General features: G+C 39.1%; 2 protein-coding genes across 2 annotated transcripts; one reads left to right on the plus strand and one right to left on the minus strand.

Annotated features, from left to right (window-relative positions):
• Window positions 1-2,513: 2,513 nt before the first annotated feature.
• Window positions 2,514-17,528, plus strand: LOC311279406 (uncharacterized protein). The gene is made up of 4 exons (XM_084390869.1): window positions 2,514-2,668; window positions 5,551-6,762; window positions 10,369-10,518; window positions 14,550-17,528. Exons 1-4 carry the CDS (start codon window positions 2,572-2,574, stop codon window positions 17,144-17,146), a joined length of 4,056 nt encoding a protein of 1,351 aa, XP_084246995.1. The 5' UTR covers window positions 2,514-2,571; the 3' UTR covers window positions 17,147-17,528.
• Window positions 17,529-21,639: 4,111 nt separating this feature from the next.
• Window positions 21,640-26,815, minus strand: tekt4 (tektin 4). The gene is made up of 6 exons (XM_084402919.1): window positions 25,979-26,815; window positions 25,191-25,261; window positions 24,926-25,069; window positions 24,532-24,754; window positions 23,920-24,074; window positions 21,640-23,195 (listed from the first exon to the last, which is right to left on the minus strand). The coding sequence occupies exons 1-6, from the start codon at window positions 26,525-26,527 to the stop codon at window positions 22,982-22,984; spliced, it is 1,356 nt and encodes a 451-aa protein (XP_084259045.1). The 5' UTR covers window positions 26,528-26,815; the 3' UTR covers window positions 21,640-22,981.
• Window positions 26,816-27,090: the final 275 nt, after the last annotated feature.

The raw sequence follows: 27,090 nt of genomic DNA on the forward strand, positions 1-27,090 counted from the left end.
CTCAAGGATAAAGAAGAAGGAGAATTTCATTCTCCTTGATGTACCGGTCTTGACACAGTAGTCAAGTGGTTCAGATAGGCTAGGGTTCAGTCTGCGGCATTCAAATGCTACATCCCTCTTAGGTCTCAGGCTCCTTCAGCCCATCCGGCGTCTTCTCTGAAGGCTCCGGTCTTGCCCTCTAAACCATGTCAGATGACATCTAGACTGGTGGGCAAGGCCTACGGGTCCTAGACCTCTTCTAACTCTGGACCCAGAATAAGTGCTTGGAGGGAGCCCACTCCTTCTGAAAAAAAAAGTGATAGTACACATTTCTGGGTGGTTCATGAGGAAGCTAGGAAGGCTGCATTTCGAGCAGGAATAGAGCTCTTCATTCTCTCGTTCAATACCACTTATTTTGCTCTTAATTGCCTTTCACTTCCCAAGGAAAACATCCACTAAAAACGGATCTCATGAGGGCCAACACCATACACAGCTTCACACTTACAAATGTAACCCAGAGACATTATTTTGATTAAAAATGATCATGGTAGGACAGGTGAGAATGCACATTTAAATTGATCCAGCCAAATCTTTACTTAAAGTGTAACTTTGCCGATTTTGAACCCACTTCGTATTGTTACAATGTCGGTAGTATGTGTAAATGAGCAAGGTTAACTCATTCTCTATTTTACATGGACAAATAAATTCACATTTATTTGTTTCACGTTTATTGGCGGACTTTTGACAGCTTTGAGGCTTTTGACATGTTATACTTCTGGATTTTTGTATTCCCGCCCAAGGACCATGTGTACCTGATGTGGGCCGGATCTGACACTTTGTTGCTGTCCGGGACAGCGGGATAGACAGAGAGTTATTAACTGGACTGTTATTGTAAAGGTAGGTTTATCACTGAAAATTGTATTGTACTATGTCTACTCTTTAAACAGCATAGTGGTAAAAAATTAAACACTATAGCAACAGCTTTCTTACCTGTACGCGATGGTGTACTTCGGGGGTTGGGTTGAAATGACAGAACGGCAGTTTCTTTCAGTTTTCCCCCTTCATTTGGCCTAAAACACTGTGTTCGTAATCATAGAGTTTGATTATAATTGACTACAAATGTTGACTACAAACATAGAGGTTTTTCAGATTTTCAGTCGTAGCGTTCTCTCCATATTTATGATTCTTTGCAGCCTTTAGCCACTGCAATGCGCTGGATCCTTCACTGGAAACTGAAAATAACTTACTCTCGCTATATGTTTACTCTTTGAATTCAATACAAGTCGACACCATTAAAAGTAAAAAATTTGCTAAGAAGTATTACCTACCAAAGCAAGGTGGTATATGACTTTGGTCAGGCGTCAGCAGACTGGTGGGAGTGGCCTTGGACGGCAACATGCCCAATGCATTATGGGTGTTGAAGTTTTCCTACCCATTTGGAAAAGAGAAGACAACAGCCTTTTTTCTCTGTTTCCTCTATTCAGGTAGCACCTTTTTAATTTTTTGCCTTTCTACAGCATAGACAGCCAATATTTATTGAAATCCCATTTTACCAGCAGTGAATTGACAGAAAGAATAAATTACATCAATGGCTTATTATTTACATCACTTTTACTCTTTCTGTCCATTCCTAAATGGAAATTACTACTCCCTTGTTTTGGTGCTGTAGTTGTACCCATACATAGAAACGTTGGTCAGAAAAATGGTTTATTCAATCTTATTTTGTATGTGTACTCAAAAGAGTCATCAAAGAACATTCCTTAGAATATTTGGCCTAGTCAGATTTTGATACCATAATGACGTTTTTGAATGAATGCTTTATTCCAATCCACAGATTACATTATTTTAACAGCTAAATAAACTGTTTCACAAAAGTTGCAGCTTTGGTCTGGTTTTGTTTTCTTATAGTAAACACACGTGAAATGTATGTTGTTGTTTTATTTTATTGACTATTAAAAAAAAAAACATACCAGGTAGAGATTTATCTGTGAGGAAAAATAACACAATTTTAATATTACTTTATTTGATTAATATATAATGAATATTTTAAATTTGCTATATGAAGATAAATTTGCTATGTGAATAAACGTATGTGGCACACGCTCTTTTCAGTCTACCTTTCGTCTGCTTCTTTTTTCTTTTTTTTTTTGGTAACACTATTAGACAATTGCCCTTGTGGTCTGCTCTTTAAATAAACAAACAATATCTCATGAATAATCACATCGCTATTACACTGTACAGCAGGTTGAAAAATGGGGGAGAAAATGGAGTTTTAAATTTTCCATTTTCCAAAGCGATGTTTTTTTTTAAAGGAAGAAAATCAAGGAATGTATTAATCTTTTTTTCCTGATTATTATCAGGTTTTAGAAACTATATAGAACATATAATTTGCAGCCAAATTTTTTTTTAAACAATGACAGATCTGATGAGGACAATAATGATGTAATTGGAATAACGAAGTAAAAAACCCAGAAGATGGCAGTAGTGTAACGCCTCTGGATGCAAGCTGCCATCAATTCCCAAAGAAGAAGAGGATAAATAACTGACTGAGCGATCTGGAAAATAAACTGGATCGAACATTTCCTGGAGATAATGATGGAGCTTCAAGAAAAAAACCAGACCACACCAGATGTGGAGACGAAAACATGCCAGTCATCACCGAGGCAAGAATGGACGAATGAAGGACCATGTAAGGTTTTCTTTTTCTTTCCTTCTTTTTTTTAAACACAAATGCTGGGGTCAGCCTGTTGCATAATTTTATTGGGTTATTCTTAATATTTTTTTACCCCTATGTTGGGTAGTTATTCTGTAACTCAGCTGCTGGATCAATTTTACTGTTAATACAAATGATGAACCCCCTCACATACCTACCCAGCGCTGGTCAATATCGTGTAGAAGCTGCCGTGCGCTCCACTGACTATAATAGGAGCGCTATTGATCTAGTGCGCTTGCGACGACTCGCAGCTGTGTTCGCGCTATGCGTTTGACGGGTTGAACCGGTTAAAAAAACTAATGTCTGACAGACAAGATGGCACAAGGTAAAGCTTTTTTAATGTAACTTTTCAAACAGGAATATATAAGATTGTCATTTAATTAACTGGAACAGTCTACTGAGACCAGTGTTCTTCCCACAGATTCCCATAGGCTGCTCTTGCTGCTCATGTCAACGTTTACTAAAAATACTTTTCGATTGTAATTATGTAGGCTATTTGATTGTAAAATACTGACTTGCCATTGAATAAAAAAAATAGTGTAGCTACTAGCCTATATAAACTGGCCCTGATATATATATAACCTCTTAAACTGTTCCTTTTAACTTCAAAATTAGAAATATGCAAAAATGTTGACAAAAAAATGATATTTAGAGGTAGCTCAATCTTGTGGAAGATTGCCTATGTTAAGATGTGCGGCGTTATTGTGATATGCAAGTAATATTAAAAGTTGCTGCAAATGAACTACATTTTATTGAAATCAGAGCAACACTGACATGACAACAATGACAACAATCTCAAAAAAGCACAAAGTTTTCAACAATCCCTCATTTCTGATGCTCAGCAGCCAGTGTTGACTTTTTGCAGTCTGGATAGATCCGTCTGTGATCTTCCACCACATGAAGGAGAAACTGCAATTGTTCTTCAGAGTGTGTGAGATAGCCATTGTATTCTTGAATCAGAGCCACTCCTCTCTCGACTACTTTCATTGCATGTATGGTTGCCTGTGCCTCCTGATAATCTGCTTGATCCGGCCAAAGTTCCGGGTCAATTTCAAGGAACGTAATGTAATTTTTTTAACCAAAAAATGTGCTCTAAACCCAAACAATAACCAAGGTGATCATCAATAGAAATATGTATTGATTCCACCAGGAAAGGTAAATCTGCTAAACCGGGTCATGGATGGATTAATTTGGATTTAGTTTCTACAATAAGTAAACTGAGATATGTATCTAAAATACATATTTAGTAATATATGGTGCATTAGATGTTTTTATGGAGATTCTTTTGGAATTTTACTAGCCAGGTACAATACCAATTCAAATGATCTGTTTTTACGAAAATCATCAAAATCTCAGAAAGTTTAAAGCTATTGAGCTACCAGTAATTATTATGTTACTGCCATACAAATTGGCATGCTGTATTTTCTTATATAAAGGAACAATTTGAAGGGTTAAGAGCATGACAATTGGAGACTTTAAAAATAAGGACCACCCTAATATATATATATATATATATAATATATATATATATATATATATATATATATATATATATAATATATATATATATATATATTTTTTTTTTTTATATGAAAAGCCTGACTGACCCAGCACTATGTCAAAAAACAACCCAGCAAGTTAAAAAAGTTAAAATAACCTGTCCAATATTTACCCAGCGCTGGGTTGCCAAATATCCCAGAAACGGTTGTTTTTAACTCAGCATGTTTCAGAGTATATGGATTTCTCAGACCAACAATTTTTTTTTTTTACATTAGTTGACTAATTTAAACTAAATAATCCAATAGCTGTAGAAAAAAAAAGTGATTTTTATATGAATAAAATGTTTATAGGATTTGATAATTGAGATGATTCATACATTGTATTATAGTAAAATAACTATGGAATGAAATGTGTAAGTGCTGTGTAACACGAGAATGAAGCTAATTGGTTCCCGCTCAAAGGTGCTCAAAGGTGCTGCGTAACATGAGAATTAACCTAATTGGTTCTTGCGGAGGTTCAAACGTGCTGCGTAACACATGAGAATGAACCTCACTGGTTATTGTGGAAGCTCAAACGTGCTGCGTAACACAAAAATGAACCTAAGAGGTTCTTGAGGAAGCTCAAATGTGCTGCGTAACATGAAAATGAACCTCATTGGTTCTTGCAGAAGCTCAAATGTGCTGCGTAACACAAAAATGAACCTAATTGGTTCTTGAGGAAGCTCAAATGTGCTGCGTAACACAAAAATGAACCTAATTGGTTCTTGAGGAAGCTCAAATGTGCTGCGTGACACAAAAATGAACCTAATTGGTTCTTGAGGAAGCTCAAATGTGCTGCGTAACACAACAATGAACCTCATTGGTTCTTGAGGAAGCTCAAATGTGCTGCGTAACACAAAAATGAACCTAATTGGTTCTTGAGGAAGCTCAAATGTGCTGCGTAACACAACAATGAACCTCATTGGTTCCTGCTGAAGCTCTGTTCACCTTAAGCTTACTAGAGGTTTGAGTTGTGAACACCCAATCACTCAAATGATATCGCAATTTATATCACAGGAAAACAACATTTTCTAAATCAGTTTTTTTCCAATATCTTGCAGCCCTAGACAAATGAGATGGATGTTAGTACCAGTGTCTAATAGAGGAAAAGGCTATAGCAAAATGCATCTAACAGATAATACCCCTGTTAATCAGATTTAATAACAAGACCTTGAGGATGAAATATTTAACCTTTAGTATGTCAAAGATAAAACAATGACATCTGTTGCAAATAAATTGGGTGCAAATCTAAAACATTGTCTATCTCGCATTTATTGTCCTTAAATAGAATTTTTTACTTTTGATTTATGCTTATTATAGGTCTGAAGGAACTGAAAGAAGATTATATTACTTGCCATCAATGTGGGATATGTTTCACCAAGCAAGCAAGCCTTGAAAAGCACATGATAATTCATACTGGACAGAAGCCTTTCACATGCTCTCAGTGTGGAAAGAGTTTCACAGTAAAACAAAGCCTTGAGTGTCACATGAGAATTCACACTGGAGAAAAGCCTTTTACCTGCCCTCAGTGTGGAAAGAGTTTCACAGCGAAAACTACCCTTAATTTTCATATGAGAAGTCACACTGGAGAGAAACCTTTTACCTGCTCTCAGTGTGGAAAGAGTTTCGCAGAGAGAAAAAAACTTTATATTCACATGAGAATTCACAATGGAGAGAAGCCCTTCAACTGCTCTCAGTGTGAAAAGAGTTTCAACGTGAAACAAAACCTTGATATTCACATGAGAAACCACACTGGAGAGAAGCCTTTCATTTGCTCTGAGTGTGGAAGAAGTTTCACAGTAAAACAAAACCTTGATAGCCACATTAAAATTCACACTGGAGAGAAGCCTTTCACATGCCCTCAGTGTGGAAAGAGTTTCACAGAGAAACAAAACCTTAAATGTCACATGAGAATTCACACCGGAGAGAAGCCCTTCAACTGCTCTGAGTGTGGAAAGAGTTACACGATGAAGCAAAGCCTTGAAATTCACATGAGAAGTCACACCGGAGAGAAGCCTTTCACCTGCTCTCAGTGCGGAAAGAGATTCACAGTGAAACAAAACCTTGACAGTCACATGAGGACTCACACTGGAGAGAAGCCCTTCAACTGCTCTCAGTGTGGAAAGAGTTTCACAGAGAAGAAAAAACTTCATATTCACATGAGGATTCACACTGGAGAGAAGCCGTTCACATGCTCTCAGTGTGGAAAGAGTTTCACACAACAAAACCACCTTAAATGTCACATGATACTTCACACTGAAGAGAAGCCTTTTACCTGCTATGAGTGTGGAAAGAGTTTCAACATGAAACAAAAGCTTGAGAGACACATGTGGATTCACACTGGAGTGAAGCCTTTTACCTGCTCTGAGTGTGGAAAGGGTTTCACAGTGAAACAAAACCTTGAGAGACACATGAGGATTCACACTGGAAAGAAGCCTTTTACCTGCTCTGAGTGTGGAAAGAGTTTTACAAAAGAAGTCAACCTTGAATGTCACATCAGAATTCACACTGGAGAGAATGGAAATGCTACAAGTGTGGAAAGAGTTTCAACATGAAAAAAATTGAGAATTCACACAAGAGAAGCCTTTCAACGAGTCTCTGTGTGCAGCATCAGAGGAGGCAGTCATAGCATACCAGAAACCCCACCAGCTATTGTAAAAGTCTGATGTAGTCAATCTGTTTATGTGATTAGGAGGCCATGTCTGATAAAAGATCAATGGGAAAAATTGGTCAGGTGAACACTCCTTCATGAGGGAGCCTCTGCAACATCATCAACACTCATATTATAATAACAGATAGGGATGCACCAATACCACTTTTTTCCGAATCGGGTCCGATGCGATATCATTTGTAATTTTTAAAGCACTGCTTTTCAGGTTTTTCAGGTAGGTCTCAACAGCAGTTTTCAGGTACAGAAATGGAAAAATCAAATGTAAAATAACACTGCATTGTCTTTACTATATAAATTAAATATAGTTTAATCTTTATTAAAGTTACTAAAGTTATTCAATCAAAAGCAGTGAGTGATTTTCTCTTTGTCCTTTGCTGTTAGATTAACATTAAGGACACAGAGAGCAGCAAGTAGTCCTATATTAGGCTGCTGTCACTTTAAGAGCTTCACGGTTCCAATACACTGTTACACATGCTTTTTCTTTCCCAACTGTTTACAAACACTGTCCTGGGCTGCATGGTATGGTTTTTTGGTATCGGAGCATTTTAATAAATACGAGGGCACTATCGGACCCGATACCAATACTGGTATCGGCGCATCCCTAATAACAAATATAGCCGCAATAGTCAGGGTCCAAGCACTAATGGCCCATGTGGATGATTAACAAACTTATTGAAATGTATCTTATGATGTGGTTTATATAGCATAGTCCATATTGAATCTTCACTGAAGGTTAGAGTTTGTTCTTAATATGTGTGGACTTGTATTTAACATTTCAATTTAGATGAATCTTATGTCATATGATGTCACAGGACTTTGCTGTTTTGAGTGTGCATTACACAAGGGAAACATCAAGTTGGTCCTATTCAACAAAAGAGGGTGAGCTTGGACCTTGGTCCTCGCAATAGCCATCAAATGACTGTATGTAATAAGATCTGATGTTCTGCTCCCATTTCCTCACAAAAATAGATGCCTCTTCAATGTCTTGATGAAACGAACTATATCTATATCTTTGTTACCAGTGCTTCTGGATGTAAAAAGCAGCGAGTGGCTTTCACATGTGGGCTTTGCACTCTGACTCTGCTAAAGAAGCCCTTCGCAGTCCATACCCGTCAGCGCATATACTGAGACAGTCCTTCCTACCATCACTGTTCCAGATACTCTGTTGTCACACGATATATTTTGTCAGGCATTGATTTACAAAATACAAGTTTCTTTAATACTATCGCCATCTACGAATCGAACATTTGCCAAGAGCTGAGCGTGCCCACTAATATCTTTTTTTTTTCAAAACCAAACTTTCTATATCTGAAGATGTGTCATCTATTCACCTGATAATTGTATTGTTTGACAGGGGAACCTTTGATATTTGGTTTCGCTGCTTTCTTTGTGGTCCTAGCACGGTGTTAACAATGGCTTTGCATGCTGGTAAGGTTACAGTGTCAGCAATTGTGTGTGTTTTTTTTTTTTTTTTTTGTGACTTTGCTACTATGTCAGCCACAAGATAGCTAGCCCTCAGTGCTTATTCGGACACTTTTGCACTCTTCATCATAACTTCCTCTTGTTTTTGAGTTGCCTTTTTAATCAAATAAAATATTCTCCATCCTTGCTTACTAGTAATGGGTGATTTTTTTTGTGTGTGTGTGTGTGTGTGTGTGTGTCAGATGCTGTTTTAGTTTGCTAGGAACCATTGCTTCATTTGACAGTTTGTCCCAACTTACCAGACATGGAGGAAGAGGACACTATGGATCTCTGATAATGGTGAAGACATAAGACAAGTAACTGTCTCTTCTTCTTCTTCCTGCTGTCAGCTACCCGCTCGGCACTGCTACATGACAATGAAGTTCCAGCATCTGGAGCTTTTCTTATAAGAAATCTGTCCATATTCTGTTTACAAAAACTCATTCATTTTCACAAAATGTAGAAATATATCCATTTTTGTTATGGTAGGTCATTCAGATTTGATGTTATTATGCTGAAATTTAATTGGCTGCTGGTGGGCTTTTTTTTTAAATCTGAGTCATATTAGAGGATAAGTTAGGACGTCCGCCAAAGAAGATGCATACCAATTTTTAACTTCATGGATCATAAGGTTGCGGAGTTATAATTGTTTTGTTTTTTTTGTAGTGCCCTCTATTGGCAGAATTTTACTAAACTTGGTGTGCGTCCTCAGAATGTGCTGCTATCTTTGTGTCTCAAGTTTCATTAAGCTTGGACATTGCATATAGCAGCTATGTCAACTTGTAAAAAATGGGTGTTGCCTGTTTATATTTTAGACCTGGCGCAAGGGTTTTCACAGGAAATTGTGTAGCCTACATCCTGTGTGTCACTCAACCGCGCATGTCTTATCATATCCATAAACTATATAAATGGAAAGTACCTGTGTGCACAATCATTGGTCAGATAACAGTGTAAAGAGACAACTGCAATTGAGATAGATTAGATGCTTAGATGTTTAGCTGGCACAGGCTTGGTTGAAACAATAAAGTCTGCTTTTTGGCATCTGGAACTTTGAGAGATCTTTTGGAACTTACTAAAGCAATACCAGTTGCTTTTTCACCGATGCCAGTGTGAGGCTGCTCCTGTCACTGTTTAAATAAAATTAAGTTTTATTTTCTTAAATGTTTTTTTTTTTTTTTTTTTAATATGTCATGCTTATTTTAGTGTCATGTTTTACAATAAGTGTTCTAATGCAATGTATGTGTAAGGATAGCATAGACTCACAGAGGTGCGTGAACCATAAATAATTTATTAGCAAAATGAGGAAAGCATTTTCATTTTTGGGATGGACTAACCCTTCACTGTAAATATATTTATAATATGTAGTAAAAAATGTAAATGAAAAATGAAAGTGTCACAATAAAACATTTAAAGCTATTTTACTCTATCCTAAACCTACACTGATTGCTTTTTGCTTATATTAAAAAAAGCAAGATTATGCATTTGCTAATGAGATTATTCAGATCTCTGAATAAAATCCTTTTATCATCCAGATTTTACAGGTTAAGTGCTAAAAAAACATTTTACGCTGGAGACTCCTGCTGGTCAACACAATGTAAATGCAACAAGAATACAGCCCAAACATGTAGGCTATAATGACATTACAAACCAATAGCAAATGTTTTGAAAGTGTAATCTATTAAATATAATCAAAAAATTCTGTTTGCAGATTAGAACCTAAATTATAAAACTGAACCGAGATCAGGTAAAATCATATCAATACAGTAGACACTGGTTCATGGGTTCAGTCTCTGGTTCTACAGATGAACGCCCCCTAGCGGCGAACACACAGTATATGACGTAACGATCACGTGACTTGGCCAGTTTGACGAGCTCTCCAAGCCATGGATTCGCAAACGTCTCGAAGCTTATTCAAGCAGCGTTTTGAACGCCAAATCACTGATTTCAAACCAAATCAATTTTGGTTGTAGAATATATGTTAGAGAATAGATTGAATGAAACCTGACTGATGGATACTGATGAAATAAACTGCATCGAACATTTCCTAGTGATAAAGATGGAGCAGCCTGAAAACAACCAGACCACACAGGCACCAGATGTGAAGACGAAACCCTGCCAGACGACACCTATGCAAGAGTGGAAGAATAAAAGACAGAGTAAGACTGTTATTTGTCACTTACAATGTAACAAATTAATTAAATTAATTTGTTAATTCTGTTTATTGTTAATCGTGACCAATAAAAAGCCTCATGTATCAAATTATTCATGCCTAAACCTAAATAGGTGATGTTCTCATGTCCACAATAGTACACAGCAAAACATCCAGTGTTAAATTAACTATCCTGGTAATTTATTTGAGACCACACTCAAGAGTGTTAAAGTGTTAAAATAAGAGTGTTAAATGAACACTGAAAAGTGTTCACATTAAAGTTATTGAGTTAATTGAGTGATGATTGACCATTATTGAAGATACCTGATATTAACAAGCAGAATCACCAAAGGAGAAAATCACATTTTTAAGTCACCATTAATGGGGATCAGTGTTTGCTTTACTTGGGGTTTTGTCCCTTTAGTTTTTAATATCAGATTTTTTTTTTCTTTAACTGAGTTGTAACTGAGTTATATCAGCCAGACAAGCAAAGAGAAAAGGTTATCAGGTGGTGTTGGTTATGTTTTCACATAATAGCCTAATCATTTGACCTGAATCACCGAGCTCATTTAGAGTCTAATCTCTGAGTTATATTTAAGTTATTGATGATAGCAGTCTTGTGGTTCATTCTACAGCATGAGATCCAGCATTTTCAATATAATCCAAAGGTTTTCTTAAAAACCTCATACCCAGCAAACACAGAACATTCCCCTAACATTAGAACCAGAACATTGCAAGGAGGTTATTTTTAAATAACCTAAAAATCGCTTATACAGAACGTTTCCTAATGTTGTTTTTTTTAGGTTATTATTTTGCATAATATTTAGCATCATTAAATGTTTATTCACATAATGCTACATTTTACAAAAGTGTTCCCATTTAATTTTGTTTTGTTCTAATACATATATTTAGTGGCAGATAAAACCATTGAATTCAGGTAAACCAGGTCAGAGAAACTGGGGAACAAGAACATCAATTAAAGTTTATAATAATTCAAATAAAAATAGTATATGTTGGAATTTATTTTTTGAAAATGGCATTACAAGAAATTGTTGCAAAAAGTGTGTTGAAGACAATGTTTTTATTAACCTTACCTTTCCTTACAATTGTGTATAGATCAACCCCTTAGCTTAGCCTGCTAACATATCCAGTGCAAGTTACTTTAATGTGATCATATAAAAACATTGTATTTCATTAATGGTAAAATGGCTTTGGTAATAGTTTTTTATTTTACCATTGTTTTAATAACTTTTTAAATGCGAGAGTTAATGTGTCCAGAGTGTGTGTTTTAAGGAATACTGGCCCTTAAACCATTAGAATGTATGTTAGTCAGCAGGTCATTATCACTCCTGACTTATTGCTTTCTGATTCTGCTTAGCTATGGCTACTGACCATAAAAATAAATATGTGGACATGAAATATTGATTTGAGTTTAAATACAGCCTGTATATTATCTTAAAGCTTCTGATAAGAAAAAGAAATAGTCCACTACAATATAAAAAAATCGATGTCACAACAAGGTGAACGCTGCACAAATATTACAGTAATATTGATACTGAATCCTCAGTTGCTTTTGTATTAAACTAGAGCATTCAAGTTTATGGTGTGTTATGAGACATATGAAAATGTAGCTGGTTTTATTTACCCACATCAACAAACTAAAATACTGAGTTCCCTTGTTGTTACATAATAAGTAATTTAATAACAATTTAAAACAACATGTTATTTAAGTTACTTGTGTACTTAAGCCCATCCTAAGTTCTAGTCCTATTCGGTGAAGATCTAGTTCAATAGAACAATTTCTTCACAGACTGTATGAACTTTTTTTTATTATTCATATTTATTATGTTCATCTTGCTTGTTAAAGATCTGCCCCTCTGTGCAACCAAGCAAACGGCTCGTGCCATTGGCCATTCAATGGGTGCTTTGGTTAGCACGGAGATGCATCTGTGGCTGAACCTCACAGGCACCTTCCGGCCCATTTGGCGACTCGGGTAACACAGTCGTTAGCAGGTCTTGGGAGGTGAAGAAAACCGAGGAAGCTTTCGTGCAATTCCTTCCTCGCCACACTCAGGGGGAGGGGCTGCCGGCCATCCAGCCTCGCCCTGGTCCTTCTTAACGTGAGGCACAGAAACAAGACTGGGGACCGGCTCGTTGCTCTCAGCAGCCTCCAAAAAGGCAAGACCTCTTGACCATAATTTCCAAAAAGATGTCCTGATGGTCTTGCGCCCAGCCCTGTGGGGGTACCCCCTCTCGGTACGGGGCATGTTAATCTACCCACCTGTTCCCGACACCCCCATGAAACCTCTGTACCATCCCCGTCACCTCTGGGGTTGCGGGGGGCAGCGATTTCCAGTTACAGTTCCTGTTACAGAATCCAATTAGTTCGCCGTTCTCCGCATTTCAGCGGCATAGTCTCCACTACCATGAAGCCGGAGGAGGCGCATTTACTGTCACAAGAGCTGCAACCTCTTCTGGTCATAGAACATGTTCCCCTTCCAGAGAAAGAGTCAGGTTACTACAGCAGATACCTCCTGGTTCCCAAGAAGGATGGGGGGTTGCATCCGATTTTAGATCATCAAGGCTTGAACTTCTCAGTCAAGGCACTCAAGTTCAAGATGCTAACTACACTATATTGCCAAAAGTTTCGGGACATCTACCTTTAGGCCGACATGCACATGATCTTTAATGACATCCCATTCTTAATCCGCAGGGTTTAATATTGAGTTGGCCCAGCCTTTGCAGCTATAACATCTTTAACTCTTCTGGGAAAGCTTTCCACAAGGTTTAGGAGTGTTTATATGGGAATTTTTGACCATTCCTCTAGAAGTGCATTTGTGAGGTCAGGCACTGATGTTGAACGATAAGGCCTGGCTCGCAGTTTCCGCTCTAATTATTCCCAAAGGTGTTCTATCGGGATGAGGTCAGGATTCGGTGCAGGCCAGTCAAGTTCCTCCACACTAAACTCGCTCATCCATGTGTTTATGGACCTTGCTTTGTGCACTGGTGCGCAGTCATGTTGGAACAGGAAGGGGCCATCCCCAAACTGTTCCCACACCATAATCCCCCCTCCACCAAACTTTACACTTGGCACAATGCAGTCAAACAAGTACTGCTCTCCTGGCAACCGCCAAACCCAGACCATACCCAGTCCATCGGATTGCCAGACAGAGAAGCGTGATTCGTCACTCAAGAGAACATGTCTCCACACGAGTCCAGTGGTGGCGTGCTTTACACCACTGCATCCGATGCTTTGCATTGCATTTGGTGATGTAAGGCTTGGATGAAGCTGCTCGGCCATGGAAACTCATTCCATGAAGCTCTGTACGCACTGTTCTTGAGCTAATCTGAAGGCCACACGAAGTCTGGAGGTCTGTAGCTATTGACTCTGCAGAAAGTTGGCGACTTCTGCGCACTGTGCACCTCAGCATGCGCCGACCCCGCTCTGTGATTTTACCTGGCCTACCACTTTGTGGCTGAGTTGCTGTTTTTCCAAATTGCTTCCACTTTGTTATAATACCACTAACAGTTGATCGTGGAATATTTAGTAGTGAGGAAATTTGATGAATGGACTTATTGCACAGGTGGCAACCTGAGAGCGACCCATTCTTTCACAAATGTTTGTTAAAGCAATCTGCATGACTAGGAGCTTGATTTCAAACAACTGTGGCCACGGAAGTGATTGGAACACCTGAATTCAATGATTTGGAGGGGTGTCCCAATACTTTAAGTAATAGTGTATATTCACAGCCGGTCACACAAAAAAAGTGTTCTCAGAGCGCTGAATCAAGCGCAGCATCTCATTCACACTTTTTCAGGAAACAGGGTTACAGTCAAGTAACCCAAAACGTTAATTTGCAATTAATCAGGATACATAGTAACAGGTCTACAACTTTATATAAAATGTTCAGTTTCAATTGGATTTGAGCAATGTTCATCTTGATTTATTGTTTGGGGTGCACATCTATTACGTTGGCTATCTCATCTTTGCTGCCTTTGAATTTACTTTTAACATCAATCTTTCAATGTTTGTTTTAGATCTGAAGGAACTGAAAGAAGATTCGGTCACTTGCCATCAATGTGGGATGTGTTTCACCGAACAAGTAAGTCTAAAGAAGCACATGAGAATTCACACTGGAGAGAAGCCGTTCAACTGCTCTCAGTGCGGAAAGAGTTTCACACAACAAGGACAGCTGACACGTCACATGAAAATTCACACTGGAGAGAAGCCTTTCTCCTGCTCTGAGTGTGAAATGAACTTCATAGAAAAACACAAGCTTATTATTCACATGAGGGTTCACACTGGGGAGAAGCCTTGCACATGCTCTCAGTGTGGAAAGAGTTTCACACAACAAGGACAGCTGACACGTCACATGAAAATTCACACTGGAGAGAAGCCTTTCTCCTGCTCTGAGTGTGGAAGGAGTTTCATGGATCAACGACAACTAATAATTCACACCAGAATTCACACTGGGGAGAAGCCTTTCACTTGCCCTCAATGTGGAAAGAGTTTCACACAACACGGACAGTGGAAACGTCACATGAGAGTTCATACTGGAGAGAAGCCTTTCTCCTGCTCTCAGTGTGGAAAGAGTTTCACAGTGAAACAAAGTCTTGAGAGTCACATGAGAATTCACACTGGAGAGAAGCCTTTCACATGCCCTCAGTGCGAAAAGAGTTTCACATTGAAACAAAGTCTTGAGCGACACATTAGAATTCATACTGGAGAGAAGCCTTTTATCTGCTCTGAGTGTGGGATGGGCTTCATAGAGAAACAACAACTTAATACTCACATGAGAATACACACTGGAGAGCAACCGTTCATCTGCTCTCAGTGTGGAAAGAGTTTCATTTTTAAACAAAGCCTTGACAGACACATGAGAATTCACACTGGGGAGAAGCCGTTCACCTGCTCTGAGTGTGGGATGGGCTTCATAGAGATGCAAAAGCTAAAAATTCATATGAGAATTCACACCGGAGAGAAACCTTTTACCTGTCCTCAATGTGGAAAGAGTTTCAGAGTAAACCGGAGCCTTAAGAGACACATGAGCATTCACACTGGAGAGAAACCTTTTGCCTGCACCCAGTGTGCAAGGAGTTACACAGTAAAACAACACCTTGAGAGTCACATGAGAATTCACACTGGAGTGAAGCCCTTCATCTGCTCTCAGTGTGGAAACAGTTTCATGGAACAACGGCAACTTCTAATTCACATGAGAATTCACACTGGAGAAAAGCCTTTCTCCTGCCCTCAATGTGGAAAAAGTTTCAAACAACAAGGACAGCTGAAATGTCACATGAGAATTCACACAGGAGAGAAGCCTTTCTCCTGCTCTCAGTGTGGAAAGAGTTTCACAGTGAAGAGTAACCTTGAGAGTCACATGAGAATTCACACCGGCGAGAAGCCATTTTCCTGCTTTCTGTGTGGAAGGAGTTTCATGCAACAAGGACAACTTCAAATTCACATGAAAACTCACACTGGACAGAAGCCTTTCATCTGCTCTTATTGTATGAAGAGTTTCACATTGAAACATGTCCTTGAGAGACACATGAGAATTCACACTGGAGAGAGGCCGTTCACCTGCTCTCAGTGTGGAATGAGCTTCATAGAGAAACAAAAGCTTAACATTCATATGAGAATTCACACTGGAGAGAAGCCTTTCATCTGTTCTCAGTGTGGAAAGAGTTTTACAGTGAGAAGGAGCCTTAAGATACACATGAGTACTCACACCGAAGATAAGCATTTCATCTGCTCTGAGTGTGGAAAGAGTTTCACGCAGCATGGACACCTTCAAAATCACATGAGAATTCACACTGGAGAGAAGCCTTTCACATGCTCTGAGTGTGGAAAAAGTTTCACAGTGAACAGCACCCTTGAAAGACACATGAAAATCCACACTGGAGAGAAACCTTTCACCTGTCCTTATTGTATATTGAGGTTCACAGTGAAACAAAGCCTTGAGAGACACATAAGAATTCACACTGGAGAGAAGCCGTTCTCCTGCTCTGAGTGTGGAAAGAGTTTCATGCAACAAGGACACCTTCAAAGTCACATGAGAAGTCACACTGGAGAGAAGCCCTTCGTCTGCTCTGAGTGTGGAAAGGGTTTCACAGTGAAACAAAACCTTGATATTCACATGAGAATTCACACTGGAGAGAAGCCTTTCACCTGCTCTCTGTGTGGAAAGAGTTTCACAATGAACAGCACCCTTGAGAGACACATGAAAATCCACACTGGAGAGAAACCTTTCACCTGTCCTTATTGTATATTGAGGTTCACAGTGAAACAAAGCCTTGAGAGACACATAAGAATTCACACCAGAGAGAAGCCGTTCTCCTGCTCTGAGTGTGGAAAGAGTTTCATGCAACAAGGACACCTTCAAAGTCACATGAGAAGTCACACTGGAGAGAAGCCCTTCGTCTGCTCTGAGTGTGGAAAGAGTTTCACAGTGAAACAAAGCCTTAAGATTCACATGAGAATTCACATTGGATGGAAACATTTCGACAAAATAGTGGAATCTCCTCTACCACCACCTGTATGCAGCATCTATCCAAGTGATACGAAGGCAGTCATAGCTTACCCGGACACCCACCAGCTATCAGAGGAAAGAGATGTGGTCAATCTGTTTAAATGATTAGGAGGCCATGACTGAAAAGAAGGCAATCAGACAATTTGGTTAGGATACCAGGCAAAACACACTGTAAATAGAAACATTTGATGCAATGAGAGTAGACCTAAGTGAAGTACCATAGCCAACACTAATTGCAGCAACTTGTCATAATCTTGATTATTTATTTAAAGAATTGTCTATATCTAACACAGTCAGTCATTTGAGTAGCATTTCCATCACTTCAATTTAGTCAGTCATGATTTATTTACCCTGTATATTTATTTATTTTGTTGTGTGTGTATATATATATATATATATATATAATATGCTTTTCTGATGATGTAACCTTACCTTGTAATACTGCTGTGCAAAAAAACTAAACATTAACAATTTAATAATGTGCTAGTCAAATTAAATAAGTCAAACTATACTTTGGCATTGTGGTACAGTATTTTTACTTCCATGAATAAATTTGACAGATTTATTTACCATTGTCCCTATAGACAAAGCCCATAATCATTGTAAACACTCACTATTCACTGAAGACAGCCATCAAAACCAAATGATCCAGTCACAATGACACACATAAGTAACAATTGTGATTTAATTGGTCAACGACAGTTCATGACGTCATTAGTGGAGTGAGTATAAGAGGGAGCCTGTAATACACGTCATCAACTCTTTTGTCTGAATGAGACACGGAGGTAGGCCTTAAAGCATGGCAACAACACGCTGTCTCATTCCCCTTCTCAGAACCATGGTTGCAGTTGTAACCTGAGATGTTCCCTTTCGAAGTGGAACTTCAACACTGCCAATTATATACGATATCCAAGCTTCTATGCTCTTATAACAAGGGAAGTCTCGGCCTTTACAACCTTCCTCCCTTGCAGTCCATATGCCGGGCCCAAGAGCAGAGCTCTAAAGAATAACTGGCTCAGCTATGTGAACTTCTTTTAAAGAAAGAGTGCAGAATAACAAGAAGATAGATCAACTTGAGCTTTAAAGGAGAGCGAAGGACCCTACTTTACACAGTTGGGGAGGGAATAAAAACCTTACTCAACCCGAAGGTCCTAAAGAGCAGCTCACCAAAGGGAGCATGCAAGGCTCTAAAACCACAGCCGCTACGACCTTCAATGTTGCTGCTCCTCCATGAGCCTCAGGTACAGTAGAGGCTCATCCCACAGGGGAGCTTAACACTACTTAAAGACCTCAGAATACTGGGGTAGGCAGCTCGAACCCCACTTTAGGTAAAACATTAATCTAGGACTTGCTATAGCCAGCGCTTAGTTTTTCTCTATTAGTGTTAGCCATTGTAAGTAAAAGATTACAAGGAGGGATGCCCCCCAGGCAAACTTATTAGCATCATCTATTTCCATATTCAACCAGGGTCAACTAGAGGCCTAAAAAGCCCACCCATCCAAAGGAGAACATACACCCCTGCTTAAAGACTCAACAGTAGTTTGGGAGGAAAGCAAACTAAGTAGAGGGGATATACATGTATAATGCCCTACAATACTCAGTTCACCCTGCATCAACCCTAAGGATCAAAGGGGAGCAAAGATGCTAAGATGACATGCCCGGAGCCTTCAGAGAGGATGATTCACCCTTTGAGAGATAGCTGACAAGCGTCTCTTCGATAGGGGCATCCTCACATATCCTCGCTCTTGTAACCCCTCTACATTCACATAATTTAAATGTTGGAATGGATAAATGCAAGCTGAATATGATTTCTTTTACGACGACTTCACCTCTGCATGGAGTTCAGTAAGAATTGGTAGGCTCATGGGGAGGGCTAATGGGTCAAGTCTGCCATGTGCGACTTCCTGTTTTTTATGCCCCATACCAGATCCAGATTTGGTTTTATATATATATATATATATATATATATATATATATATATATATATATATATATATATATTCTCCAGATCTGGTTATGACACGGCCATAACATCTAACAGCTCCCCGTATGCAGGGCTAGCAGGCTCAGAGGGCTCAGTACAAATAATATCCTTGCCCTCCACAACCACCTCTCCCTGGCCTGATGGCACCAGCAACATGCTATCTGCTGGATATGATGATGCCAAAGACAGGACATCTTGATGGAAGTTTGGAGTCAGAAACCTGGGGCATGGAGGCACACACTTCCTGAAACGCTTGCTCGGATTTTCCATTTCTAGTTTGCCTTCACCACGTGCCATTTTACAAATTGTTCCTGAAGACAAAACAAAAACTGATGACATGCATTACATGCGCCCTCTTATACTCACGAGCGCTCTGCTAATGACCTCATGGACTATTGTCGGCCAATAACATTTGCTGTGTTTTCACACATACTTAAGACACCGGTCATGTTGATGGTGTTCCCTATAGTGTCAATCTAATGGCGCTTTTCCACTGCATGGTACGGCACGGTTCGGCTCGGTACGGTTCGACTCGGCGCGGAACGGTTCGGCTCGCTTCGCTTTTCCACTGCGTGGTACGACTCGACTCGGTACGGCACGGTTCGGTTCGCTTTAGCTCGGTTGCTTTTCCATTGCAGTTAGTACCGCTTCAAAATGGGTGGGACTGATCGTTATAGTTGCCGCCTCTACTACCATGACATCATTGTAAACGCGCCACATTTCAAACGCACAACACAGGGGATGGTGCTCTTGATTCTCGGCATGTGGATGTTTTTAAATTAAACGTTCTTATAATGGTTTACTATATGGAAGGAAAATTCTTAACGTGTAATTAAACGTTGCGTTCATATTCTGGGCTAATCTGATTTTTTGTACATAGCATAGCCTACTTTGTTATGATTTTAGTATCATAATGATTAATAAATGCACGCACAATTATCCGTGAACTTGATTTGAACAAATGCCTTTCAACTTGTGTGTGCAAAATTCTGAATTAAATGAATGTGCAATCTTTACAAATAGAGAGTCTAGGCCTAATGTACTGTTTTAAACTACTGCCATTAAAAAAGCGCATTTAATGTTAATGTTAATGTTATGTTATTTTTTTCCATCTGCCTATGTTGATTATGAAAAGTGAACAGCACGAGTAGAGAGACATGGAGCGAGTCAGACATAATTTTGACCACTTCATTAAGTTTTGTTTTGTAGAAAACATTTCTTTAAAGTGAATTTCGTTTTGTATAAATTGTATCTTAATTTTAATATTTTTTTCATCAAACAATTGCCTGGATTGAATAAGATGCAAAATAGACAATTTAACCATTGAGGCGCCCGAGCGGTCACTTGCATTGTACGTTAAGTGGAGCGCATCTCATCCTCAAATACACAAAGCTTGAAATGTCTTTAAACGAAATAATTCAAAACAAAAAGAAATAGGCTACTCTCTTATGTAATCCATTACCGGTATGTGCATTTCTCTCTATATGGCGATCGTCAACTTCATCTTTGCCATGCACAGACACTGACAGAAAACACTATTTTATAAATAAAAACCAGTGCACGCGTTTTAATAAAATTAAAACTTTAATTGTGATCATTAAAATAATTGAATATTAAATATTTTGTGGCCAAGGTTTGCTCATTTATTAATAGTATATATATATAGGCTATATATAGGCCTAATTTTATTAAATTGAACAAGCGCAAAATTCAGCATTCCATCAAATATTCAAAAAGACTTAATAATAATAATGTTATTTCAACATAATATCTCGTTATTTCGACATAATGTGCGTGCAACAAGCAAGATGTGCGTTTGTAAATCCGGGGACGCGTGCAGTGATTTTTATTTATAAAATAGTGTTTTCTGTCTGTGCATGGCAAAGATGAAGTTGACGATCGCCATATTCGTAGTAAACGCGCCTATAGAGAGAAATAACATTATTATTGTTAAGTCTTTTTGAATATTTGATTGAATGCTGAATTTTGCGCTTGTTCAATTTAATAAAATTAAAACTTTAATTGTGATCATTAAAATAATTGAATATTAAATATTTTGTGGCCAAGTTTTGCTCATTTATTAATAATATATATATATATATATATATATATATATATACACACACACATATATACACACACATATGTGTGTGTGTGCCCTCAGCACATGCGTTAAAAATTATCCGGCGCCGCCCCTGACTGCAAGAAACAGTTTACAAGAAACTTTTTAACTGCAAGACACTACAGCGTTGGCTGTTGTCTACTGGCTATTTAAATCTAGCGGGTTTGTCTCGTGCATGGTCTCGTGTCGCAAATACAATGACACTGGTAGTGACGATTCTGTCTGACCAATCAGTGATCTTCAGTGTTTTCACGTCACATTTTAGTACCGGTACGGTACGCTTGGAACCTCAACAGAGGTGGTACCATTTAAAGCGAGCCGAAGCGAGCCGTACCGTACCGTACCATGCAGTGGAAATGCGCCATAAGCGTGCCGTACCGAACCGAGCCGTACCGTACCATGCAGTGGAAAAGCGCCAAAGCGTGCCGTACCGAACCGAGCCGTACCGTACCATGCAGTGGAAAAGCGCCATTAGATGCAGTGTTGAAGTTCCAATCTTCCTGAATGGAATTAACATTCTTATGCACTTGTAGAGACATAAACAACAACACCATTTTTAAAAGCACTCACTTTATTTACCCAATACTTAGTAAACACGGACTAATTTAAGTATTTTACTCTTGTAAATTGCATAAGCCATATAATCAAATTATATAGTACGCACCAGTTTTGTCTGTATTTGCATCAGACAGACCGTCTGTAAGTTGAAACTAGTCCTACCATACTGATACTGTTTGTCTTTCCACAAATGCCAGGTCATTGAGGCAGCTAATTTTTTTAATGGACCCTTTTCACATACGGTGATGACACGTTTCCACAGTTATAAACATTGCAAATCTAGTTTTTAGTATTTTCATTTTTTTTATATTTAATATACAATTATAACGCTATACTTTGTGTTAAATTAGCTTGGCAGTAAATTACAAAACACAAATGAACGCTGCTGTGAGGGTGTTTCTAATACAACAGCTGAGGGAGTAATGGCAAATTTCACATCTTTCTCTCTTCTGACTGCTGTAATCAATCTCTCAATATTTTTCCCTCTTTTGGAAAGTCACAGAATGCTGACATGGATTTTTTTCTTTAGATATTGGAGCAAATGGGAATACAAAAATTAAATCACCTCTAAAATTAAATGTTCACCTCTATAGTTTACCCAACTATGACAACATCTGCTTCTGAGAACCCCGGAAATGTGAAAAGGGTCCATGTTATTTTCAGGTATATTTCAGGATTATTTTATTGTAATGACTTTCAAATCCTGATTTAACAAAGAAAATAATACAATAATAAAAGTGTTCTTGTGTCATGTATGTTTGATTTCCATTAACAAATTTTAAAGGGATAGTGTGCCCAAAAAAACACTTTGTAACAGTTTAATTAAAGTCAGTGGTGTCCAATGTTATTTTGAACTCACTGACTTTCATTGTATAGGCAAAAACAGTTGAAACATTCTTCAAAAATCTTTCCTTTTGTGTACTGCAGAAGAAATAAACACATATTTGTCATTTTTGGACTGACTATCCCTTTAAAGGTAAATTTGTGTAGGACTAAAAACTTATGATTGGTCACTCTTAATTTATTTATAATGTGTAGAAACAAATATAACACAATAAAACATTTCATATATAATAATAAAGATAATTAATAACTATAATAATCTATCATTAAAACTATAAATGATTGCTTTTGAAAAAATGTTTTAAAAGCATTTTCTTTAAAACCAGAGGATATATATAATAATTGCATTAAACAAAAACAGACACACACACACACACACACTACAGGCCACTGGAAGGACCTCCTGTTGAGGAGGGAATGTTATGAGAGTGTGTCAGTATCCAGACAGCACTGTGACAGTAGGGTAGCGTGTGCGGTGAGTCATACACTTCTCTCTGTCGATGAGGAGAGAGTTTGTTTTGCAGGCGATGTCTTTCTCCAGGGCCAGTCGACTCTCCTCAAGGTCAGACAAAGATTTGCGTGCTTCATACAGCTGCTGCTGTAGGGCTGATACTGTACTGCTGAGCTTTGATGCCTCACCTAACAGACTACAAAACATACACGGATCAGATCGGTTCATGTGTGTGAGTGTGTGTGTGAGTGAGCGAGTAAGTGAGTGTGCGAGAGTGAGCGAGCGAGTGAGAGAGTGAGTGAGTTAGTGAGTGAGTGAGAGTGAATGAGTGAGCGAGTAAGTGAGTGTGTGAGAGTGAGTGAGCCAGTGTGCGTGAGTGAGTGCGAGCGAGTGTGTGAGTGAGCGAGTGAGTGAGTGCGAGTGAGTGAGTGAGTGAGAGTGAGTGAGTGAGTGCGAGTGAGTGAGTGAGCGAGTGAGTGAGTGTGTGTGAGTGAGTGTTTAAGTAAGTGAGTGAGCGAGTAAGTGAGTGCGAATGAGTGAGTGAGTGAGTGAGTGTGCAAGTGAGTGTGAGAGTGAGTGAGTGAGTGAGTGAGTGAGTGAGTGAGTGAGTGCGAGTGAGTGAGCGAGTGAGTGTGCGAGAGTGAGTGAGTGTGTGTGAGTGAGCAAGTGAGTGTTTAAGTGAGTGAGCGAGTGAGTGAGTGAGTGAGTGCGAGTGAGTGAGCGAGCGAGTGAGTGAGTGAGTGCGAGTGAGTGAGAGAGTGAGTGAGTGTGTGAGTGAGCAAGTGAGTGTTTAAGTAAGTGAGTGAGCGAGTGAGTGAGTGAGTGCGAGTGAGTGAGCGAGTGAGTGAGTGCGAGTGAGTGAGTGAGAGAGTGAGTGAGTGAGTGTGTGTGTGAGTGAGCAAGTGAGTGAGTGCCTGTACCTGAGTTGCGGCTGGTCTCGGCACAGCTCAATGTTGGGTCTGAAGGTCCGGTTATGCAGCCTGGATTGAGCCACTCTGAGTGGAGCTTCTTTATCATGCACAGCTTGCTGCAAGTATGATATATTCTTCTCCTGAGCCCCGATCTGATCCAGAATCTATTACACACACACGGTAAACAACCATAGAGAGTGATTTCATGTTTTTGTATAAAGTATGAAATGTGAAGATTATATAGGCTCTATCATACACTGTAAAAAATGATCTAAAAATTATTTTCTTATTAGTCATTTTCTTATTATTTTCATATTGCATAATTTGAGTAAAGGTGCTGTATTTATTTAATTTTATTGGCTGTACTAAAGGATAAAAATACCATATGTTTGCAGATATCTAGGAAACATGCTGTTCACATACTTGTTTCTCCAAAAAACAATGCTACAGCCAGTTATTCTACTTTGAAATGTTCGTTCCGTTAAAACTTAAAATGCCTCTACGTTTTTTACTGTAAAGTTCACAGCTACCGTGTTTTTGTTTTTTTTGTTTTTTACAGTGTATGTGATCATTTGTATACATGCACTGTATAGGCTTTTGCTTTGTATAGGTGTGTATTGCCTGTCCCAGGTGCAGCTCCAGCTGTGTTTTGGACTGGCTCAGTTCCATGCAGCGCTGGATGAAAGCCTGATCTACAGTAACACACTGCGCCCGCAGGTCCTCAGTCGTCTCCTGCAACACCCTCTCAGACAGCCTCCTCAGGGCCTGGCTCGCCGTCTCCTCTCTCTCCGCCAGCCGCAGGTTATCCACAGTAAACTTACGCCACACCTCCTCATCACACACCCTACAGAGAAACACACCAGAGACGGAGAGTGCCATCACTGATGCTGTCAAGAATCCAATACAAACTGTTCAGAATGATCTGGTTAAGCTAAACGGCACCTTTGATATGCTGAAATGTATTGTGCAAGGTGTGTGTGAAATGAAAATACAGTTTGTGAGTTTTGGCACGCACTGATCCTGCAGCACTGCTGAGCTGGGATGCTGTTGTGTGTCCATGCTCCTGTTGTTATAACGTCCACACTGGTCATCCAGGGTGTAGGCCTGCTGTTTATCAGACCAGTCGAACTCAAGAGTCTGCGTCACCTCCCGGTTCAGCCTGGGACACACAAATAGTTTAATGACTTTAATCTGCATTCTGCAATCCGAATAAAATCCATCTCAGTCATGTGCTGTAGTCTCAAAGGTAGTAAATGATGACAAAATGCTAGATAACTAGCCTTATCTGGTTGAGAGTTTGATCCAGAGTTTTTTTCAGCAGGGCCTGGATGCTTCTGATCAGCTCCACCTCCTGTTGAAAATCATTTAATGAACTGTTTTAGGATCTGTTGTTCACATATGTTGTTCAAATATTATCTTGTTTGTGTATAATGGCATCTTCCTTACTTCCTTTTTTATAAATTAAAAGGGTTCTACAACTCTGCAAACACAGAACATTCCCCTAAAGTTTTGCATATGGTTCACATTTGGTTATTTTTTGGGGGAACCAAATAAGAATGGTCTACTTTCTCTGTATGTTTTTTTTTTTTTTTGCAACTTAAAGAGAACCTTCCCAGAACATTCCATGCAGATTATTATTATTATTTTATTTTTATTAATAATATTATGCTGAAATGTCTTTTTTCAAGTATATTTTGCAGATAGAGTTTATTAAAACCTGGGTTTAATCAGTCAAAACGCATTACAGATAGGCTAACATATTTTGGAAACATTCCCTACCCAGAACGTTCAGAGAACCCAAAACTAACTTTCCAAGAACGTTCTGACAGGGAACCAAAAATTGTTCGCTGCCATGGGAACTACTAATAATGTATTTATTGTTTTATGTATTATTATTATTATTATCTTGTGCAAAAAAAAAAAAAAAAAAAAAAAAAAAAAGATCATATAGCATAATTTTCACTTTGTGGGGAGCCAAAGACAAATTTCCATACAAGTAGGCTAGACAAAAAAAAAATATATATATATATATATTTATATATATATATATATATTATGTTTTTCATACCTTTAGAAGTTCCTCTTCCACCGGGTCCACCACCAGATCCGGGCCGAAGCGTCTCTCTCGGCAGGTCAGGTTATCAGTGGCGATGGCGAAGGGGATCTCCGTGGCGTCCAGCGCTTTTTCCAGCCGCTTCCTGGAGCCAACCAGCAGGTGTGTTTCTGCGTTCAGCCGCTCGATAAACTGCGCCAACTCGGATCTCCAGCGGTGGATGTCCTGCAGCCGCTCGCCCAGGTGTTTGGTGCCCTCGGTCTGCGTGCGTAAAGTCCCGGCGTCGGTCTCCGCTTTCAGCGCTTTGGACTCGTGGCAAATATTCTCCGCCCGTTCCCGGTCCGCGACGGCCCGGTTCAAGAGAGCAGAGTTATTGGTGAGCCACTCTTCGGGGGTGTATTTGGCGCTCCGATAGCCCGCGGTGGCCAGACCGGCCGATGTACCCGCGTAAACGTTTTCCTTAACGGTGGTCTCCGGGTTTGTGACCGGCGGCTGCGCGCCATTCTGTGCCACTATCCGCGTGTCAAAATGGGGTCGCGACACTAAAACTTGGGATGACATCATAATTTGGTCTAAAGTAAAAAAGTATTTACTAGGCTGTATTTAAAATCGTTTTGTTAAAGAGATTTATCGGTTCCTGTAGCGGTCGAAGTTGCCGAATGTTTGTTTTCCGTAGCCTGGATACTGCCGGTTTCTATGGACGCGTTTTTCTGACACACACACACACAGACACACACACACACACACACACACACACACACACACACACACACACACACACACACACACACACACACACACACACACACACACACACACACACACACACACACACACACACACAGACACAGACACAGACACAGACAGGCAGACACACAGACAGAGAGAGAGAGAGAGAGAGAGAAATTTCTTCAGAAAAATAGTTCTTCATTTTTCCAACATTGTTTCTAGATTAGGCCCATTTAAAATTTTAAGACTTCAAAATTAGTTATTCATATACAGACCTTGGATTTTAACCAAAGTATATAATGCTATTAAAGTAATCCTGAATAAAAAAAGAAATATAAAAGTTATAATTTCCTTATGTCTCCCCTAAAAACAGTTTCAAAAATGGATAAGAGAAAGGC

The sequence above is a fragment of the Rutilus rutilus genome, assembly GCF_951802725.1.
Source record: "Rutilus rutilus genome assembly, chromosome: 2".
In the NCBI taxonomy this organism is placed as follows: domain Eukaryota; kingdom Metazoa; phylum Chordata; class Actinopteri; order Cypriniformes; family Leuciscidae; genus Rutilus; species Rutilus rutilus.

What these genes read in the sequence shown, in the direction of transcription:
- LOC311279406 (XM_084390869.1), top strand. Translation starts at nt 2,572, where the DNA reads ATGATGGAGCTTCAAGAAAAAAACCAGACCACACCAGATGTGGAGACG. An exon ending in ATGGACGAATGAAGGACCAT is followed by an intron (nt 2,669 to 5,550) that starts GTAAGGTTTTCT and finishes TGCTTATTATAG; the next exon opens with GTCTGAAGGAACTGAAAGAA. An exon ending in AGAGAATGGAAATGCTACAA is followed by an intron (nt 6,763 to 10,368) that starts GTGTGGAAAGAG and finishes ATGAAACCTGAC; the next exon opens with TGATGGATACTGATGAAATA.
- tekt4 (XM_084402919.1), bottom strand. Translation starts at nt 26,527, where the DNA reads ATGATGTCATCCCAAGTTTTAGTGTCGCGACCCCATTTTGACACGCGG. An exon ending in TGGAAGAGGAACTTCTAAAG is followed by an intron (nt 25,262 to 25,978) that starts GTATGAAAAACA and finishes GATTTTCAACAG; the next exon opens with GAGGTGGAGCTGATCAGAAG. An exon ending in TGGAGCTGCACCTGGGACAG is followed by an intron (nt 24,075 to 24,531) that starts GCAATACACACC and finishes TGTGTGTAATAG; the next exon opens with ATTCTGGATCAGATCGGGGC.